At 34.6% G+C, this 22,317-nt stretch overlaps 1 protein-coding gene across 2 annotated transcripts in view; it reads left to right on the top strand.

Moving 5' to 3' along the window:
* The first annotated feature begins 13,644 nt into the window (after positions 1-13,644).
* The window catches only part of TMX3 (thioredoxin related transmembrane protein 3), an 83,945-nt gene continuing 75,272 nt past the window's right edge, over positions 13,645-22,317 (top strand). The window contains exons 1-2 of one of the 2 annotated variants that reach the window (XM_012544115.3): positions 13,645-13,857; positions 14,976-15,030. In XM_012544115.3, coding sequence (XP_012399569.1) covers positions 13,812-13,857; positions 14,976-15,030 — 101 coding nt within the window. In that variant the 5' untranslated portion in view covers positions 13,645-13,811. The remainder of the gene's footprint in view (positions 13,858-14,975; positions 15,031-22,317) is intronic. The other variant, XM_012544116.3, reaches the window with a different exon arrangement.

Here is a 22,317-nt window from a genome sequence, read left to right as displayed (position 1 = left end):
AGTATGACTGGAGATTTCTCCAGATGCAGTGGGAGACCTTAGCCTTTTTAAGTTAACATCTAAGTTTAACTAAAGTAACATTCATTCAGTGATTAAGGTTAGTTAAGAAATTAGGGAAAGTATGTCCTTTTTTTATTTAGTCTAGAAAGGGTTGGAGGTACTCATATGAGGGTGAACTCAGATACAATCAATCAATCAATAAACATTTTTGAGGTATCTACTTTATATAGACTAGGTACTACGTTAAATTCTGAGTATACCAAAAAAAAAAAAAAAAAAAAAAAAGAGAGAAAGCAAAAAGTAATTTCGGCCTTTAAGGAGCTCACAATTTAATGAAAATATATATTCCACACAATGTGGAAAATTCTATCTTAAGGATTTTCTAGAATCCATTTTGAAATTCAAGGCTTTATCTTGTAGAATGGAAATTAAAGAGGGAAGGAAATAAGCATTTTTATAGTACCATCACTTGGACCAGATCTAGTCTCTAACCTGTGGCTGGCTGGAGCAACACAAAGTTGGCTAGAGATAGGAGGGTCAAAAGCTTAATTAATTTCAGTGAGGAAAACAACACCTGCAGGTCATCTTCTAAGGAGGAGGGCTTAATACTGATTACTGATGTGAGCCACTTAAGTACATGAAAGGGTATGGTACACAACACAATCATTCTTAAGTTTTGAGATAGTTCTGATAGTTAGCTTTTCTTGGGACAGGTGTTTGGTCCTGTAGGAAGTGTTGTCTCAAATTTTGGGAGATCCTGATCATCTTGTAGGGCTCAGAACCAGAGTTTTGTAACAGAAGTGTGATGCCTGTCAGTTACACAGAACAAGGATCATGTGATGGATGGCCCTGGGAAATAAGAGAAGCTAATTGTCTCAGTACTCATGCTGGTCCAAGCAACACACTTTGACAGAAATTGATATTATCCAGAAAACAAAGGATTATTGTTATGCCAAGCCTAGGAAACAGCCTGTTTGCTGGCCTTCCCTCTGGGAAACAGGGTATCTCCAAAATATTATGACAGCACCTACAATGTGGCAGGGACTTTGCTTGATCTATACCTGGCCACTGGACCCAGATGGCCCTGAAGGGGAAAGTGAAGGAAGTGACTTTGCACAGCTCTTCCTCACCTAAATCTAATCCATTTGCATGCGATGGCATTACCTCCCAATGTCACCATCCTCTTCAAGAACAAAGGACAGACAACAAGAAGTACTTTTATAAATATTATTTTCATTCAATAGTTACAACTTTACCTAATAAGTATTTGTATCCCCATTTTTCAGTTGAAGAAATTAAAGTTAAGTGATTTGCCCAATGTCTCACAGCCAAAAAATATCTTGAGATCAGAAATTCAACTCCTGATTCCAGGCTCAGTGCTTTATTTACTATACAACCAGTTGCCTCTGACCAGTGAGAAGATCAGTAAACCCCACTGGAAAGATCAACAAACTTAGACTCAGAAGACCTGGTTTTGATTTTTGGTTCTTCATTTTACTATTTATATGAGTCAGAAAATTCATTTAATCTCTATGAGCTTCAGTCTCTTCATCTGCAAAATAACAGGGCTAGATTAGATGAATATTTAGTGCCCTCCAGTTTTAATTCTCTGACCCTCTAAACCTTCATATTTGGAGATATTTACTCCAGCCTAAATAGATATAATCTAAAAATGCAAGCAGATATTTTAGGTTTCTATCTGAATTTAGAAATCTGTTAATTAGTTAATTGTTACACTTAATCTATCTCTCTTAAGTGGATTTGCTTAACGTAGATGCAAGTTTTTAGACAAACCCTTACTTTGTTTAGCTAGTTAGAACTCTATTCCAATTAAAAATCAAATCTTAATGACTATATCAAATGATAGCAAGCATTTAGTCTCACTCTTTCTGTCCAAAGAAAAACAAATTGATTGTAAATTAGTCCACTTACCCTCTTATTGTCTTCTCTTTCCCTTTTCTTGGCTCGAATTATTCAAGCAACAAAAAGAAATATTCACTATCAGCAACTAAGTTGTCTAAAGTCAGCATGCTTCTAAAGGAAGATTTATATAAAAGGGTTACATTTTCTTTTGAGCAGCAAAATATCTTTTAAAACATAGAACACATTTTATACTTTTGAAACAGATACAGAACTATTATATCTACTAGTTCAACCCTTTTAAAACCTACTTGAAACATTACCATTTTCATATATTTCCTCATCATCAATGCTTTTTTTAAAAATTGTTTTATAACTTTTTCATGTACTTTTCATATATTATACTTAGTTATCTGTGTATATGTGATATCCCTTTACTATATATACCTCTAATTACCTTTTCTTGTGGCAATAAGCTGCATCCTACTTAGGTCTATCTTATGGACCTCTCCATTGCTTTTTGGGTGTCTCTCAAATTTCAGTTCTTTGGAGACTGGTACTCAATTACTTCTGATCATATGACATCATCAAAAGAATCCTGAGGTTAAGAAAATAAGTATTTGTTTTAGAAAGGAATTTTGAATCATTATAAAATACAGTATAATTTTCCAAAAGTAATACAGACTCTCTTTTTCTTTTTAATTCTGAAACCAATTAACTATGGACAATGTATGTCCAATATGTTTGTACTAATAGATTGTCTATCCAAATGTATGTCATGCAATTGGGTAGATAATAGACACCCTTCACATGACTGATTGAAAAATAAAGTTGATTGGTCATTGTGGCAAAAGCAAGGAAAACTAATGGACAGCAAGAAGGATTTACCATATCAATACAATGTTAAGAGAATTAAAGGAAACCTTACCATTCTTAATTTGGCAGATCTCCATGAAATATTTAGAGAGAGTATTCTGGAAAGATGGCAGAATAGGCCAGAACATTCCAAACTCTCCAGAATTCTCCCTCAAACCAAACAGAATTATATCTCAGGTCAAATGTAGAATTGTTCAAAACAAATATCAGTTGGGGCAGAACAGTAGTGCTCCTAAAATAACTGGAGAAGATCCAGAGGAATATACTAGGATAAAGCTTCTACCCCTTTGAAGTGTAAATATCTTTAAACTAGTTCCTCAGAAAGTGCAAGTAGTGAGGGCTGAGCTACCTAGGTTGGGAGGTAGCCCCAGCCCTAGTCACAGGAACTTTCACCTCTCAGATAGTGTGAGGATTTGGGAGTCTAAATTGGTGAATGGGACTGATTGGGTGAAGTTTTCTCAGTTTGAGACTAAGTCACATGATCCCTAGTCTGGTCTTGTACCGTGGGTTGCAGGGATTCACATGGTCTCTAAAAGTCAGACCCCCAGGAAGTACAGGAAGTAACATGACCTGTGGGAAGCAGACAACATTGGTGAGAATTGGTCAAGAATGGTTATTTCCTTTTAATCTATCCAGTGAAAAGGTTTGGGTCTTTTCCTATTTAACTGGTGTTCTATTTCTGGCTGAACAGGTTCCAGGAGCACATGGTGGGAGCTGGGATAACTCCCAGGTGTGTGTCTGGTCCTTTCCCTGCAGGGACTAAATCAGTGTTTTCTCTTTGTACCTAAACATGTCTCTGATTAGTTAATTTGGGAAAGGGGATCTAGCACACACTGAGGGAACTTCTCCTGATAGGGAATGCTGAAGTGGACCCTGGGTGAAAAAGAACCCGCATAAGCTCAGGAAGTGCACAAGCAGTGCAGCAGGGACACTGTTGGCTGTGGGCATGTAAAAGATGGTGAAGTTCTTGCTTCTTTCAGTTCCAGGCGAGAGAGGAGAATTGAAGGAGGACATAAGGCCAGAGACACCATCTCCCCTTCCCTCAAGAACTAGAGGTTATTATACCAAATATCCACTACAAAAAAAAAAAAAAGGCAAGAAACAACCCAAGTTACTTTAGGAACAGAGAAGACTGGGGTTTATCTTCAAAGAAGTATATTGAAGTAAGAATGTGGCCTTGATCTTACCCTAATTATAACTTGAAACTTTGCAATAACAAGTTGTGCTATAGACCAAAGCTGCAGATGTTTGATTATCTTAGATAAACATACATTTCCCTCTTGTCCCTCCACATACACCTTTTTATTAGCATTAAGTTCCTAATATGGTAAAGAGTGTGTCATTTGCTGGAATCCTTGTCTCTGGGGAGATTAGAACGTAAGTGCAGACTCCCAGCCAATGGGAAGAAGGGCTAGAAAGTGTGGGAAGAAGAAGGCTTCCATGTTAGATTCTATATAATCCCATGTTTTACACCTTGCACTTTGCACTCCTATAGTGATGATAGCTTGTCTGTTGGAGTTGCCCTTTCTTGCAAGATCGTAATAAAACCTTTTTTGCTTTGCACCTTAAATCTCTGATTTTAATTTGGGTAAGGGTTGCTGTCCCATACAGCTTTAGGAGCTCATTCCAGGACATTTCCTATTCATGAGGGATCACTCCTGCACCAAATTCTTGCTCAGGAATTTTTAACTTGCATTTTTTTCTCATTTTTGTTTTCCTTTTTGACCTGACTTTTCTTGTGCAGCTCAATAATTGTAAAAATATGTATGAAAGAATGGCATATCTTTAACATATATTGGGTTACTTGCTATGTAGGCGAAGGGCTGAGGAAAGGGGAGAGAAATTCAGAACACAAGGATTTGCAAGGGTGAATGTTGAAAAATTATCCTTGCATATGTTTTGAAAATAAAAAAATTTATTTAAAAAAAAAAGAGAAAGAAAATTTGGAAGGGCAGAGTCAAAATGATGGAGTAAAGGCAGGAACTCAGCTGACATCTTCCCCCAGGCCTCTCCAAATTGTTTTATATGATGACTGAATAGATTTTGGAGGGTCAGAACACCTAAAAAGCTGAGTAGAACATTTTCTAGTTGAAGGTAACTTGGAAGGTCAGCAGAAAATGTCTGTAATGCCAGGGTGGGAGTTTAGCCTGCTGTGGTTCCATTGCAACCCTCAATCTAACCCCAGCCCAGTGGCAGCACATCAAGAAAATTTGGCTCTATAGGGATATGTGCAATTTCAAAACAAATTGTATCTGAAAGGTGTGCAATATGTCTAAATATAAATAAGAAGATATTGAAGAGTTGTACCTTCAGTGGGAGGGAGCCTGGCTCCAAAAAATTCAAGTTGGTTTTTCTGAAATAATACTAGTGGGAAAACTGAGATATTTATGGTTTATATTAGACCATTTCATAGGATAAATGGAAGCTTTCCCCAGAGTTCTACTGCCTTAAGAGCAGTTAGTAGAATAACATTGGAACAAATTGTACTTAAGTATGGATTAGTAGAGACTATTGATTCTGATAATGGAACATACTTTATTTCTAGGGTTTTACAAGAAATAATGGGAAGGGACTGCAAATTGAGTGGAAACTCCATATACCTGGGCATCTGTCCTCATCAAAGAAAGTGGAAAGAATGAATCAGGTTTTTAAGAAACAGATTACTAAATTGAAGTTAGAGATTAAGTTGCCTTGAACCAATTGTTTGCCTGTTGGTTTGTTAAAGAATTAGAATTGTCTCTAGAAGTGATCTTGGATTTTCCCCATATAAGATCCTCTTTAGTTTACTTTATTTGGGAGAAGAAAGGGAAAAATTTTTTTTTAAAACAAAGGCTAAGTTTTTAAGGAGTTGTATATTGGCAGTGTCCTCATCCCTTTCAACCCTTAGGAAGCCAAGACTGCTGGCTCAGACAACATCTTTGGAGTCTGCAGTTCTATTAGACTGAATGATTACTAAGTTATGGAAGGAAAAGAGTGGGAAGGACCTTATCAGATGTTATTGATAATCGAAACTGCGATCCAAGGCTGAGAAAGGACATCAAGGTTAAAAGACTTGTGGTGGAACCTCAAGAATGGATTGTTAAGGACAATTTATAATCGCTAAAACTGACTTTGCACCAGGACAATTAAGAATGTTTTGGTGGCAGGGCAGATAAATTGTGTTTAGAGGAATTTTAACAATATTGATGTTGTACCTGTTATTTATATTTCCAGAAGTGTTTATGGGGACTCCTTGATTAAAAATTGAACTAACATTTTTTTAGGATGAAGAAATTATTAATGTTAATTCTGATAAGGTTCTTTAATACAAAATTAGGACAGTATATACTATATTCAATGTGAATTTTAATTGGTTGTATTGAGTCACCTTAAAGCTGTTCCCATTGTTTAAGGGGATTTTAAAAAACAGTGCTCTATGCCTTTGTCCTTTTGAACATGGTTAATACCGGAACATATTTTACTATAAATTAGTTATTGAGCATATTAAAGAAAAATGATTTGTGTAATGTTGAATTTAAAATTATCTACTTAGATAATTAAGATTTTTTTTTTAATGAAGATTCACTTTTTTAGGGTGAATCTCTTACTGTTATCAATGTAAGATTATAGTTAATACTTATTTAGGATCGTATCTTTGAGAGCTAAATTCACCTGAAGAACTTTGAGTAATGATACTTGCTATTTGAGATAAAATCTCTTAGGAATGTAGTGGATATTATTTGGAGTTCTGAATTCAGATATGATTGTATGATAGATCATCAGTTCAGTAAACCACCATCTTAATGATGCTACAAGCTATTCAGAAGAATGTGATCCTGAATGGTAACAGGTAGAGGTTAGTATCTGGGGAAGAGTTGAAAGGACAACCATAGCCTCTACTTAAGGGGGGGAGGGGATCCTTCTGACTCAGTTTCCCCATTGTGTTCCTTTGAATAAGAACCCACCTTATTATTCCTGAGTCGGACTAAAAGGTGTAATTATTGCATGATTGATTGTCAAATGTGAACAAAGCTAAGGACTTTATTCTATCATGTATGTGTTCTCCCACTGAGGCCTGAAGGACCACTTTTGATGCTATCATAATCATGGTCCTGCTTTTTCCTCTTACAGCAATTTCTATAATCAGAGCAAGTGGTCAGTAAAAACCATGAACAAATTAAAGTATGTAAGATCTTACAGTTTTCAATCTGAAAATATGTGGTCATTATATCCTAAATAAGTAGATAAGTATTTAGCCTAGTTATCTATCGGTTGTTTGATGTATTTATCTGTCTGTTCCTTTTAACATTCTTCTGAATACAATCATACCTGAATTCAAAACTCCAAATAATATCCACTACAGTCCCAAGAGATTTTATCTCAAATAGCAAGTATCATTAATCAAAGTTCTTCAGGTGAATTTAGCTCTTAGCATATATCAGCATATAACATTGCTGATTTTTGTGATAGATATTTTTTTTGGTGAAGAGATTATGAAGTCCCCCAACAACTGGGGACGTAAATGGTTGGGGTGATAGGTGGCTCTAGATAGGAGTTGGGAATACAGATCCTCAATTTATATGCCGAACAGGCTTATTAGACTCCAGGTCATGGTCAAAATAATTAAGGCACTGGATTTGTTAGCAGACTAGGCCCAGATAGATTAGAGACTAAAGATAAGATTGTTGTAGAAATATATCAAGAAGGGTGTGAGAGGTCTTTAAAGATTAATAAATAAGAGGAGGTATTGAATGGGAAAAACTGAAGACTTCGAATAAGAATATGGCCTCAATCTATACCCTAATTATAACTTGAAACTTTGAAAAAACAAGTTGTGCTATAGCCCAAAGCCACGGGTGTTTGATTATCTTAGCTAAACATACATATCCCCCATGTCTTCCCTTCCCTCCTTTTCATTAGCACTAAATTCCTAATATGGTAAGGTATGTGTTATTGGCTAGAATTCTTTGTCTCTGAATAGATTGGAATCTATGTTAGGACTCCCCTGCAATGGGAAGAAGGGCCAGGAAGGGGTGAGGGGGTAAAGGGGTTCCCATTAGAATCTATATAATCCTGGGTTTTGCAGCTTGCACTTTGCACTACTATACTGATGACACCTTGTCTGTTGGGAGTTGTCCTTTCTTGCAAGATTGTAATTAGTCCTTTTTGCTTTTTATCTTGAGAGTCTCTGATTCTCTCTGCTTCTAAATTGGTATGGGTTGCTGTCCTACACTCTCATTCCAAAGATTAAATGGTCATCTGTCCAAAAAGAATAGAAGAACTCAAAGAAGACTTTAAAACCAAATGAAAAAGAGGATTCTGAGAATATGGCAGAGAAGGTTGGTAAATTTCAAGCTCTTCAGATTTTCCCCACAAATAGAACCAATTTGTCTCTCAGGAGGAACATAGATTGGTGAAAAATCAAGAAGATCTGGGGAAGAACAGGGATCCTCCTGGAACTACCCAACAAGAGCTGAAGAAAGACCCCAGGCCAGGATTAATTCATGTGAAATGAAACTCCACAGAAATACTAAGTCAGAATCTCTTTGGAGGTAGCTGAGTGTGGCTGGAGACTTAGTAGGAACTACAGAGACTTTTGCCTCCTGGACTATTTGTGGAGTCTGCATATGAGTCTGGGAAGAAAATTAAAACTGACCAAGGAGAAGCCAATGAAGCCATGAGAGATAAAGAAATAACAAAAAAGACTATAAAGAATGACAAACTAGAACATTAACCCCCAGATAAAGGAGAAAATTTAATAAACAATAATAAAAAAAAAATTCAAATATGTAGAGTCACAATTAGAGTCATGCAAGTCTTACTAGCAGTTATATTCCAAGACTACAAATTTTGGAATACTATATTTTGAAGAACAAAAGAACTAGATTTGTAGCCTAAAATGTAATAACCAGCAAAGTTAACCATAATCTTGAACAGCAACAACAACAAATGGGCATCAAATGAATTGTCAGACTTTCAAGATTTTATTGCAAAACAAACAAACCTGGACTTAATAAAAATTCAACATACAAGATACAGGAAAAATATAATAAAAACATCGAAGACTATTTTCAAAGGATTCAATAAGGACAAATTATTTATTTCTTATACATGAAAATATAAACCATATGACTATGATTGTCATTAGTAATTGGGTATTTGAAAGAAAGATTGTGGTAGAGCTGACAATGATGTGATTCTAAAAGAAAACCACACAGGAAAAGGTAAAAAGAATAATTATGTTATGTGAATGAGGTATGAGAACAAGAACTCACACAGAAGAATTGGGAGAGAAGAGTTGGTAGTTCTGGAATCCTACTCACATGTGGAATGGGTAAAGAGAGAACAAGGCAAATTTGTATGTGTGTGTGTATACATTATAACTTGAAATATATGTATACACACACATACACACACCAATATATATATAGGAATATAAAAGTCTTCTAAAGAAATAAGAGAGAATAGGATAAGGAGAAGTATAGAAGTGTAAGAAGATAAACAGAAATGAAATAATGGAATAGATTAATGGGAATGGGATAAAGAGAGAGTATAAAGGTGGGGGAAGAGGAAAAAAGAGAGAACTTTGGAGAAGGAGGGCAAGATATGAGGTAGAAATAAAATATAGGAGACAGCAGGCATAGGAAGTAAGATATACAGAAACATAATAACAATGTTCAGGAATAGAATTTAGGAAAAAAAAGAACTAATACTCACTAAGACAAAGTTAAAACTAATATAGATTTAATCAAAAAAGAAAAATAGGGAAACTACATTATATGCCAGCTATATTAATCAATATTGTTTTAGACTATATAAAAAACTAGATAGTATAACATTGGAATATTACTGTGATATGAGAAATGAGTTGATGAATTTAGAAAACTTGCTCTTATGAAGGATGTTGTTGAATTTAGAAAACTTGCTCTTATGAAGGATGTTGTTGTCCACCTTCAAAGAATCAGAAGATAAACAAATGTAATACAGCCTTACATAGATGTATATGAATGTATGTATGTATGTATATATGTGTAAATATATCTGTACTTATAGCCTTTTGGGGGGAGGTAGGGAGGAAAAAAGAAAAAAAGTAAAAAATACAGTAGAAAACAAAAAGAAAACTTACAAGGAAGGCATCAAAGAAAAGGTGGAAAACTGAACACAATTTTTAATATTATCTAGGATTTCTTGAAATTAAAATTTATTTTTTCATATTTTGAATCATCTTATGTTCTGCTGTGCACATGATAATTTTTTTTCTCTTTTTTGTTCTTTTTCAATGTTTTGGTACATTTTCTATTTTGTATTTAAATTTTAAATTTATTTATAGGATATATGTTCTATTTCCTCACTGCTCCTGGAGTCTCGTTCTCTAAATGCCACAGATTATATTAAGTTTTGGGTTTAGTAAATGCAACTCAATCATATTGAGGTTGCAATCTCAAACTGGCTGGAAAGCTAACCCTCAATTTCCCAATAAGCTTAACTCCTTTGCACTTTATCATGTCCCTTTCTTCTCTCTCTCCCCACTTTCAGCTTCCTTTTATGTGCTTTCTTCTCTATAAGAAGATAAGTTATTGAATTCAGGGATTATCTTCTTTTCTGCATTGTATTTGTGTTTCCAGCATTGTTAAGTATTTAAAAAATACTAGTTGACTAGGTGTCTAAAATCTCCAGATCTTTTCTAGGTAATCAGCTATCTAAATATGCCTCCACCATCCTGTATTGGTTAAGTGCTTATTCTGTTTATTTTTGAAAGCAAAAATCTTACATTTATTTAAAGTCTTACATTTATCACTACTGAATTTCATTTTATTACATTTAACACAATACTCTAGTCAGTCATTTTATACTTCAAAACATATTATTGAAAAGTTTATAAAATTCTCCTTGGTTCACTTGTACTGGTTTCTAATAATCTGGCAAGCAGTGATGATACTATTCCATTTGACTAGAAGATTTTAAATTTATTTTTGTATACTTGCTATAAGTTAGCACACTGTGTTATAGATTATCTTGTCCATAATAAAAATATAATGAGCAAAAGGTTTAGGATTTGAAGTTTAGAAAATTACTTTCATATATAATATTGTAGAATACCTAATCTGAGGAATTGACAAGGTTTTGTAGTAATAAAAGCATCTTCTGAAGATAATATAGCAATGACCCTGTGAAAAGGTGGATAGTGTTCAGTGACCTTGGGTAACTCAAATTAGCCTCAATTTTCTCACTTGCAAAGTGGGGATAATGATAGCACCTATGTCATAGAGCTGGGCTGAAGATTATATGAGGTAACATGTAAAGTCCTTTGCAAATTGTAAAGCATTATGTAAACAATATTTGTAGCAATAGCAATGGTGGTGGTTTTGGTGGTAGTAGTAGTGTTAATAGTAGTGGTGGTAGAAAAAAGAAGAAAATACATGACTACAAATCTGAAGACATAGATTCTTGGTCCTGATGAGCTTGTCCTAAGACACTTAACCTATCTAAGCTTCAATTTCCTCTTTTTAAAAATGAGAACTTTTTACTAGATCACTTGTTTTCAATCTTTTTTTTTTTTAAATTTTTTTAATCTCAGGACCTCTTTATGTTTATAAAAATTATTGAGGACTTCCTTAAAAAACTTTGTTGAGATGGATGTCTATCCATGCTTACGTATTTAAAAATTTAAACCACCTTATTTCATAATTCAAAATTATGAAAACCAATTTGACCTTGTAGATCTACTGACGGGTTGAAATGGAGCAGGCTGAAGATTCTTTGTTGACTAGTAATAGGATAAACCTGCGAGTAGATACTGTACTTGCAGACAGGGTAAAAAAGTATCTAACATTAAAAAAAAAAAATAAAAGATGACTACAGACATATTTCATATCCAATCAGTTGACAAGTCCTGTCCATTTTACTTCAGTGACATTTTTGAAATTTAAAGACCTTCACAATCTGATGCCCTTCCATACTTCCAACCTTCTGAGACCTTTCTTATGACCATATTCCCTGAGATTAAGTAACATTGGCCTCCTTGCAGTTCTTTGTACTGGATATTATCCCTCTCTTGATTATGGGCATTTCCATACTTCTCTGGCTTCCTTCATGTGACAGCTAAATCCTGCTTTCTGTAGAAAGTCTTTCTTGATCATCACTTCATATTAGTGCTTTTCTATTGATTACCTCTGATTACCCTTTATATGTCTTATTTGTATGTGATTAAGTTTCCCTCATTAATCTTGTGCAGACCTTGAGAGAAGGAAACATCTTTTGCTTTCCTTTGTATCTAGTATTTAGCACAATACCTGCCATATAGTAGGCTCTTAATACTTACTGACTTATTTTGTTGTCACCATACCTTTTAAATCCTATCATTTGCAAGAATGATCTCCAAATTCTAAATAGTTTTAAAAAGAAATTTAGTGGGTCTTTTGGTAGGGAGAGAATTGGAAAGAAAATATAGCTCTCTCTGCAAGGCTTTGTGAGGTTTCAGTATAAAATGTTCAGACAAATCTATAAGAACATTTGCTTAATTAATGAAGGCAATAGATAAGTCTCCAAAAGAAGGGAAGCCTGAAATGTATTTCAGCAGCCAAGTTATTGGGTAGGGAAGGAAGCAGGTTTGGAGAGAGGTGTATTAATGCATTTAATAATGATAGTATTAGTCTGACTCAAGTGACAGCAAAGAAGATACAGCACAAGTGCTATCTCGGGGAAAGATTAATTAAAATTTGTGGTTTAATGTCCTGGTCTACATTCTGCTGGTGCCACTTTTTGGCTTTTTTCTAAGATATGTTTAGACTTGGTGGATGATGGAATTATAGCTTTGTGTATAGACTGCACCTGTCAGCTAGGGATTGAGAATTTCTGTGGGGTTTGAGCTGGGGAGGGGGCAGGTTTGGGCTGGAGGGAACAATCAGAATCCCCTCAGATAGTTTAAAGTTTATATCATCATGGCAGAGCAGTAACTGAGGCATACAAATCTATTAGATTATAGATCCAGTTAAGCATAATTAAAGAAAACAAGCATTCTGAGGAAAGTAAAGTCCACTCATCGATGTATACAGACATTATTTAAAAGGGCTTAACTCACTGTATAGAAATTAATTTATATTTAGTGGAAACTACTCACATATGGCCTTGCCTATTTTTCAGGAATACCCTGTGGATGTATCTAATATGCTGTCACTTGAAAAAAAAAATACCTATGAAATAAAAAGATATAATTTTCAAGAGAAGAAAGAGACAGGTCTCAATTTTCTACACATCTTCCTTTTTTCTTTCTGAATTTCCACTGCTCCAAAAGTTTCAGAAAAATGCAAATAAAATCAAGTATTCATTTTAAAGGAATGCTAATACACCCATGGAACTTAACAAGGAAGATGAACAGGTTGAAGGGCACTTTTAATAAATACTATGTGAGGGAAACACTTCTAAAAATCTACCAGGTTCACAAGGTACCAATTCAGTAATTCACCCTTTTCCCTCATCTCTTTGGCCAGAGATATCCCTTTTAGTAAAGGGTCTAATCTTTTTTAACAAAGCGGCTCAAAGCATTATAATATTATTAAATTATAATTATAATATTATTAATATAATTATAATATTATTAATATAATTATAATATTATTAATATTAATATGAATTATAATATTATTAAATCGAATGGTGAACGACAAATGCATTCACGCTCGGTCGGAAGCCTGGACAGCTGAGCCCAGCACTTCTGTCGGATACCGCACTCCCACAGCTTTTCCGGCACTTCCGGATGGACTTCCGCTGCCCAACTCGCTTTCCAGCCCAGGACCCAGCCTCAAAGCCCGCACATTCCCAGCGCAGGGGAGGGGCAGAGAGAATAGGGAAATACGAAGAGAACAGTGGAGCATGCGTGGAAGAATTGTTACACGCATGCTCAGAAACTAGAGCAGCTTCCTGGAGCAGTTAACGGCAGCGTAGCTCACACCTTCCCTGTTCCGCGCAGTGACAGCTGAGCTTCCCCTTCCGGCAGCTGCTGCGGAGGCGACCGCGGCCTTTCTTCTGCGCGTATCTGCCGACTATCATTTTTTCTTCTTTCCGCGGTCGCTCCCTGCTGGCCTGCAGTGCTGACCATGGGAGCTGGAAGCGCTTGGCATCTCCTGCTCCTCTGTGCGGCGGGTAAGCGCGAATGCTGGCCTGGAGTGGAACTTCAGGGCAGGAAGGGGAAGGAGGACAGGGGTCGCCTAGCCCAGTTGTGGAGGGTGTCGGGGACCGAGGGAGGGAGGAGGTGGGGGAGGGATGGAGGCAGTGGTGAAACGTGGGGGAGGGGAATAGTAGAAGAAGCGCGTGCGCGCGCACGGGAAGCCGGGTTGCTGTTCTGGGCGGGGGAGGGAGTTGGCTAGAGAATGATGGCGGTACCCCCGTTCTAGCTTATGCCCCAGATGTAGTGAACCCTTTCAGTCACCCGGCTCAAACTAGGTGCCTTCTAAGCCCACATGTCTTTTATCCTTGCAACTTCCAAAAGAAGGCCTTTGGGTGGAATAATGGGAAGAGCCCTAGCTAGCTTTGTAATATGAGTGCTTAAGTTTAAATCTGTGACTTTGGATATGTCATTTTTTTCTCTCTGTCCTACTTTCTCCCTTCGTATAAAAAAAAAAAAAAAAGTTTTGCAATCTCCCAATTCTGCAGATCTCTTCAACCCCACTTCCCATGTGCTTAATTAGAGTGCAATTATATTGCATTGAATTTCAAGGCTACATTCTATGAAAGTTTGAGACTCCTTATTTGGTTTAACATGGGGTGAAAGGAGCAGAAAGAATGAAGCTTCAGATGGATCAGAATCTCTGAGAATGAGTTTGGGCAAAAAGCAACCTGTCAACTTCAATGCTTAGCCTAGGGAGGAATTACCATGGGTAGAGATAGGCAGGTGGACCGCAGGTAAAGTGATTCCATAAAGCTGGAGGTTTTTGTTTGTTTGTTTGTTTGTTTTTTTTAAGTAAGTACTGCAATTTGTTTTTGGTGCCTTGGAAGAAACCAGCAGGAAAAAATTATAAGGTAGAGAACTGCAGGTTGTATATTTTTGGGAAGAATACTCCAAACAGCTGCCACTTATCCACAAAAGAGATGCACAAATGCAGAATATGATGTCTTAAAAATATTTGTTGAATTATGTGAACTTAGTCTTTGCATTTTAGATGCAGTGGATTAAGATTTCTGCTCATGAAACTGTTTTGCAAATAATATTACTTTTTTAAACTACAAAGCCAATATGTATATTGTATTTTTCTGTTTTTCAGTTGTTGTACTTGGTCAGACTTTGGATACAGATGTTGTAGAAGAGTTAGATGAATCGTGAGTATATAGACATATGTAAAATATATATGTACATATACATGATTTTAAGATATTTATAATTTCCTCTTAGTTTAGTACTTCCTAAATATTGATATATTTTTGACACCTGGCAAACTCACACAACACATAAACTTGAATGTCGGTACTTTTGGGAGACAGATATCATTCAATCAGTAAGCATTTATTAAATGCCTATTATGTGTTAAGTCCTGGGGATATAAAGAAAAGCTAAAGACAGTTCCTGCCCTCTAAATTTCACAATTTGACATGCAAGTTACTTGAAAGGAGGCTGTCAAAAAAATTAATCATCTTATTTTTAAACATGAAAGTGGAAAAAATGACATGTAAATTGTAGAAAGATTACATAATAAATTTGTTAAAGGGTGATATATTGAAGAAATTCCTTTATTTAAATGTAGACATTGACAATTCACATATATATAGTTCTTAAAACATAATAAATTTTCTCCTAAAAATAGTATTATCAACTGTAGTTTAGCAAAAACTTATTTAACTTAAGTATAAGTGTAATATAACTTAAGTATACTATTATTGCTACTAAGACTACTAACCTCTGAGTCCCCTGTTAGAGAAAGAGAAAGAAGTTTCTTCTTTACTTCTTAGATGCAAGAATAGTACTAGACACATTTTAAGAAAATGGTCCCATTTATCTTTAATATTTTTTCCATGTTTTTTTATACTGTCCTAATCCATGTCCCTTAATTTAGTTTATTCTGTTCCCTAATAGCAATTAACACAGTAATAATATTGTACATGTGCTTTCACTTATATTAACTAAATCTGGTTGCCCTCTTCTTATCCTAAACACAACATAGACATTGTTTAAATTTTTGAATTGAAGCAATTAGATTTGACTAGTTGTGTAGTGTATTAGAGTGCTAGGTCTAAGTTCCAATTCTAGTTCTGATACTTAATCTTAGGTAGTTTCATCATCTTAAAATGAGAAAATTGAATTAGATTATTTTTAAGGGTTCTTTCATTTTTAAAGCTATGATACTGGAATGATAAATAGATAAAACAGTAGATTGAGATTCACTCAGCAAGGATTCATGTGGCATGTGCTATGTTTCATGTATTAAGTGCTGAGGTTACAAATACAAAAGTTTTCCTTCCAGCCATCAAATTACTTACATATTATTGGAGGTTTACAACTTGTTCATAGATAAATACAGAATCAATACAGAAGTACTACAGGCTAATGCAGACTTGAAGAGGATCGGGGTCTGGGTAGGGGGAATGGGAGGTTAGATTAGGCTAGCAGTTGAGTTGAGTTGGGAGGTAGCTATTGAGCTGAAATGTGAAGGGAATTAGAGTTTCCAGCAGACAAAGATTATGAGGGGTGGCATTCCAGGCAAGAAGGATAGCCAAAGTAAAGATAGAGAGGTCAGTAAAGGTATGTGGGTTCTCGAGAAGTAATGAAAACTAGATCATTTAGTCTGGAGTATAGAGCATCCAAAGTGGATTAAAGTATAATTAACCAATATGGTAGGCTAGAGTTAGATTATAAAGAAATGCTGTAGAGAAGAGTTTGTATTTTATCCTAGAAAAAATAGGCTGAAGTTTCTTGAGCCTCTGCTTTAAGAGCTTCAAACTGGCAGTTGAATGGAAGATTCATTAAGTAGAACAATTGAACACAGACTAATTATTAGGCTGTTGGGGAAGTCCATGTGAGAGGGCATGATGGTTTGGACAAGGGTGTTATAGTATAACTATAGAAGTAAAGTTCACATATCTTTATTAAGTATTTTCCATGTGCTAGGCACGTCACTAAACTCTGGGGATCCTAGGAAAAGGTAAAAGACAATTCCTCTTCTCAAGAAGTTCACAATCTAATGAGGGAGGCACCTTGCAAACAATTTTATGCAGGTAAGATATGTGCAGGATAAATTGAAGATCATCACAAAAGTAAGGTACTAGCATTAGAGGGATCAGGAAAGAATTTTTAAAGAATTTGGAATTTAGGAGAGACAAGGTAGCCAAGAAAAAGAGAATAGCAATAAAAAAGTGTCACTGGAGTATAGAATTCTTAAAGAGGAATAAGGTGCATGAGAAGACTGGAATGGTAGAAATGGTATAAAGAGCTTTTATATTTTATACTGGAGATAAAAGGGAGTTACTTGAGTTCATTGAGTAAGGAAATGATATAATCAGTTAACAAGCATTTATTAAGCACCTTTTATATGTAGAGTGCTGTGTTCAGTGCTAGGGATACCAATTAAACAAAAGATTGTCCCTCCTGTCAAAGATCTCACAATGTAATGGAGACAATATGAAACAAGCATCTCAAAATAAAACATACATATAGGATGAATTGGAATTAACAAAGAGAAGACAACTAGCATTAAGGAAGATCAGGAAAGACTTATTAAAGAAAGTAGGATTTTAGCAGGAATTTGAAAGAAGCCAAAAAAAGCCAGATATAGAGATGAGAAGGGAGAGAATTCCAGGCTAATGAAAAATTTTTGGGTTATGGAAATTGGAATGTCTTATATGAAGAAATTGAAGGAGGCCAGTGTCACCAGAACTCAGAATATGTGGTGAAAAGGTAGGAGGAAATTAAGGTATGTCCAGCTTTTGTATTTGATTTTGGGGGTGTTAGGGAACTACTACAGTTTATTGAATAAGGAGGTGATCTGGTCAGACCTGAAGTTTAAGAAGACTACTTTAATTGTTGGAGGGAGAATGAACTGAAATGAGGAGAAACTTGAGGCAGGGAGACCAACTGGAAAACTATTGTATTCTTCTAGGTATGAGGTTGTAAGGGTCTGTGACAATGGTGTGACAGAGTCAGAGGACTTCCATGTAGAGATGTCCTGCAGGTTATTTGGTGATAGAGATATGGGAGTCAGGAGAGAAATGAGGGCTGAATATGAAGATCTGCATAAAGTTGATAATTAAATCCATGATGAAGATGATTCCAAAAGAGAATGTGGCAAGAGAAGAGGTGAAAGCCTCTGAGAGAATTTTTGGATACATTCCCAGTTTCTTCTCACTCATTTCTTAGTTCTTATTTTAAAATACTTATTGCGCCATTTAAACTCCCAAGTTACCTACCAGTGATTTCTTAGTTGTTCTAATCCAGTGGCTTTTTTTCAATCCTCATCTTTTTTTTTTTTTTTTTCATTTAGATCCCCTTTGTTACATTTGATTCTGTTGGCTACTATTACTGAATCATCATTCATATTAGGCTTAGTCCTAGGAACTCTTCTTTTCTCTTTTTCTGTTATTCTTTCTTATTTGAAGACTTAATCACCTCCCAAGGATTTAAGTATTTCTATAGGTTAAGTATTTCTATACATAAATATGGATATTGCTTCAGTTTTCTAATTTATAGTATGATAGAGTTGAATTCCAAGACCTCTTAAGTTTCTTCTGGCTGAAAGTTTGTTACATCTAAACATAATTAGCATAATTTTGTTAGGTGTTCTGATGTTACTAGTTTTTTTTTTTTTTTTCCTTTTTCAAAATCACAATTTGGAATTTTTATGCTTAAAAGTTAATTTTTTAAAACATCCTATCTTGATATGTAAATATATTAGTAATTTATGCTTTTTCCTTGATTATCTAAAAATAGATTTAGTTTAATAACTATAAATGGATTATAGATCTTTTGGAACACATTTTTAAAATGAAATGAGAGATAATGATGTGAGTGATGAACAATCAGACAGTGGTTTTCTGATAGAAATTGAACTTGGTTTCCTGTCAGTTGTAGGGAAGAATAGCTATTAGATTTATCCTCTGACATAATGTTTTTGCTGCTTTAGGAAAAAAAAGAAACATTTTTCTGAAAATCAAATTGCCATCTTCCTTAAAGCCACACTGGTAAATATTGTATTTGAATGTTAAATTTTATTGACTTAAGTGAGTTTTTTGCTGTTTTTACTTATGTTTTCACATGCCATAAAAATGTTAGAAATAGAGGCTATTTCTTGAAAGACGTTCATTTTAATATTTTATAATAAGTTTTATTGACTAGTAAATCCTGTAAAAATTAATGTTTCTACAAAGTCCTGATTTAAGTCAATTTCTTTAATAACAATGTCTTTTTGTAAAGTATTTTCATCCAGTAACTCCTCTGAGTAATCTCTGAGAATTCCTAAAAGAATTTTATTTGCAAACACATTTTCAAACTATGTGGCCACAGTACCTTAGTTAATGAAGTAAATGCATTTAGTAATGGCATTTAGTTAACAGAAATTTGACTACTTGAGAGGTGTTTAATATAAGACACATAGGAAGAATTTCTATGACTTCATAAAAATGAAATAAATATAATTTTAAATCCCATTATTTCTTTATTGAAAATTATCCTTACCTGGTATTGTAGAATTTCTTAAAGTACAATGACAGTAGCTGAGCAATTGTATTTGCTGTTATCCATTACCTTTTCTAGGGTAATATCCATGACTAATGAGTTTGATCTGCCTATATCTCTATTCCTTTCCTTTCACATGTAAAGGTTCTACTCTAGTTATAGCCTTCTTGAATGGAGTATTGTAATACCTCCTTATTGATTTCCCTGCTGCCAATTTCCTTCTCTCTTGGTTTTGTTATCTACACTGATATGAAATTGACATTCCGCTCCTTCATACACAATACATTTTTGGCAAATTCTTTTCCTTACATTTCCTTATCCACATCATTCTGCCTTTTACTTCTGTGCCTTTGTACCAAGTAATCCTTCATGTCTGCAATATACTAGTTTTTCAATTCGACATCTTAGAATCTCTAATTGACTTCCAAGTACAAATCAGGTATCATTTCCTGCACTAGGATTTTTTCTGATATTCCTAGATAATAGTATTTTCTCACTTAAAAAAATTATTCTGTTTTTTCCTTGTGCTTTTCCAAAACATAGTATAAGAAATCCTTGAGGACTGCTTCATTTGTGTTTTTGTATACTCATGCCTAATATCAATACTTGTCACATAGTAGTTAGATACTTAACTAGTGCTTGTTGAATTGACTTGAAATAAATTTAACCAGTCTGGGGCATTTTTTTTTCCTTCCTCATTTTGAATATTGATTTCCTTTTAGACATTTTTATTGTGTCCTTCCTCAATTAAAAGTCATTCTCTTTAACATAGAAAGTCCAAAGTAAAATGAAAATTGAGCTTCTTTGCTTTGTCAGCCATCAGTGTCTGTTATTCCAGGCATCTAGATAGTATAGTTGATAGAGCTTCAGAGTCTAAACACTAGTTCAAATTCTTAATTTCTCCCTTATTCAGAGGCCATTCTTTATGGCAATCAAAAGAGAGAAAATAAAGCAATTTAACAAAGCTAATCAACAGTCATTTAAGTTTGAAAGTATTTGCAGTATTCATAAGTATGATTCCTTATGACTTCAAAAAAAGCTAAAATGCACATCTTTTCATCTCAGGATTAACTTAAGCGCATTAAAATGTCAATACTTTCAATTTTGAATTCTTTTTGTATGTAAATACCACAGTACAAAGCATTTTGCAAATTGTAAGTAATTATAAATTAGCATAATTGTTTTCTTCATTCTGCATATGAGTGTGTATCGGTTCATGTGTTCCCATATTTGTTATTTCTTATAATACAATAAGATTCCATTACATTTATTTAGCACACTTTGTATAGTTTTTACATTACTGATGTTCTACTTAGTTTCTAGTTCTTTGCAACTACAAAAAGTGTTGCTACATACCAAATAATTTGTTATATATGAGACTTCTGTTTTTCTCTGACTTTCTTGATGTACATGCTTGGCAGTGGGATCTCTGGATCAAAGACTACAAACATCTTAGTCATTCTTGAAGCACAATTCATATTTACTTTGTAGATTGATTGGACCAGTACATAACCACCAATGTGACTCTCTCTTTTTGGTGTGCTGAATTCAAAGCAAAACTAAATAAAATGAACATTTCCAATTATAAAGTAGAACAGAAAAAGGAAATTGTAAATGAAACTGAAACTTCCAAACATAAAGACTGTTTTCCTTATAAGTATAAAACATCAAACGTGTAATTTTCAAAACTGTTATGCTTGTCTGTGTTTCCTTCGAACCTTTGTTCTGTTACTTTTTTTTTTTTTTTTTTTTGCTAGAAAAGTGCTTCAGTGAATCTTTTCTTATTTTTTGGCAATCCTATCATCATGTCTCCTTTTCTTTTCTCCTACCCCCAAGTTGGAAAGAAAAAAGGAAAGCAAAACTTTTGTAATAAATATTTGTAAATGGACACATTGAATTCCCATTTTGGTTATGTCTGAAAATGTATGTCTCATTCTTTTTGTTTTATTTTCAACACTTTCTTTAACATTAGTTATTTTCACTTTTTCTTTTCAAAAGTATTCTTGCTTTGACCACCTATCTATTGGAAAATGACTTGTTTTTATATTTGGGAATATTATATATTGAGAAAGAGACAGAGATAGAACAATTAAGAGAAGTTAGAGGTCCCACTGGATAACTTCAGATTTGTTTTATTTTGTTTTTGAAAAGCAAAAGACAAGTTTGTCACTTAAGAGAAGAGAAATGAAGAGGGTGTAGAAAGTTGGGAGGAAAGAGAATGTTTGGAATAGTTTCTCTGAGGAGTGAGGTATCAGGGAAGAAAAGAATTTCTTTGCTGTAGTAAGGTCTTAATTGTTAGACAACATGAATTGTAATGTACCCAGTCAGCATGATTGGAGTATTTCATACTTCAGCTTCATTGAGCAGCTCAATAGTAATGGAGAAAATTAAAGATGGAAGTAATCCAGCCCTGTGGTTTTGCAAGAGAAGAGCAGCAATAGGAAAAGCATGCAAAGGATTCAAGAGCAGTAGAGAGTAAAAAAGGGATGAGATTGAACTCAGTATAGGGGTAAAATACCAGTAACACATTAATTATTCCAGGGATAAAATGAGAAGTCATAGGGATAATGGAATAATGGGTTGCAGGTAGAGTGTATTATAATAAGTTATAGCATAGGTAGTAATATGATTTCCATATATAGTATTATGAGACTGTGTATGTCTGTATTTATATCTTGCCATTGTACCCAGATGATTCTGGAGGGGAAAGTGAGGCAAGTAACATTGCACAGCCCTCCCTCATTTAAATTCAATTCACTTGCATGTCATGGCATCACTTTCCTGATGTCATGTTCCTCTTTGAGAAAGAAGAACAAATAACAGACACATATGCACACACACACATATGTATATTTACATATGTGGTGAAATATTAACATTGTTATCAGAGTTTTTAGTTAACTCCTTTAGGAAAATGTTTTACAAAATTTTAATTTGAGCACATT

Source organism: Sarcophilus harrisii, chromosome 1 (genome assembly GCF_902635505.1).
Source record: "Sarcophilus harrisii chromosome 1, mSarHar1.11, whole genome shotgun sequence".
Taxonomy (NCBI): Eukaryota; Metazoa; Chordata; class Mammalia; order Dasyuromorphia; family Dasyuridae; genus Sarcophilus; species Sarcophilus harrisii.
Note: the sequence above shows the minus strand (reverse complement) of the source record. Positions and strands in the feature narration are given on the sequence as shown.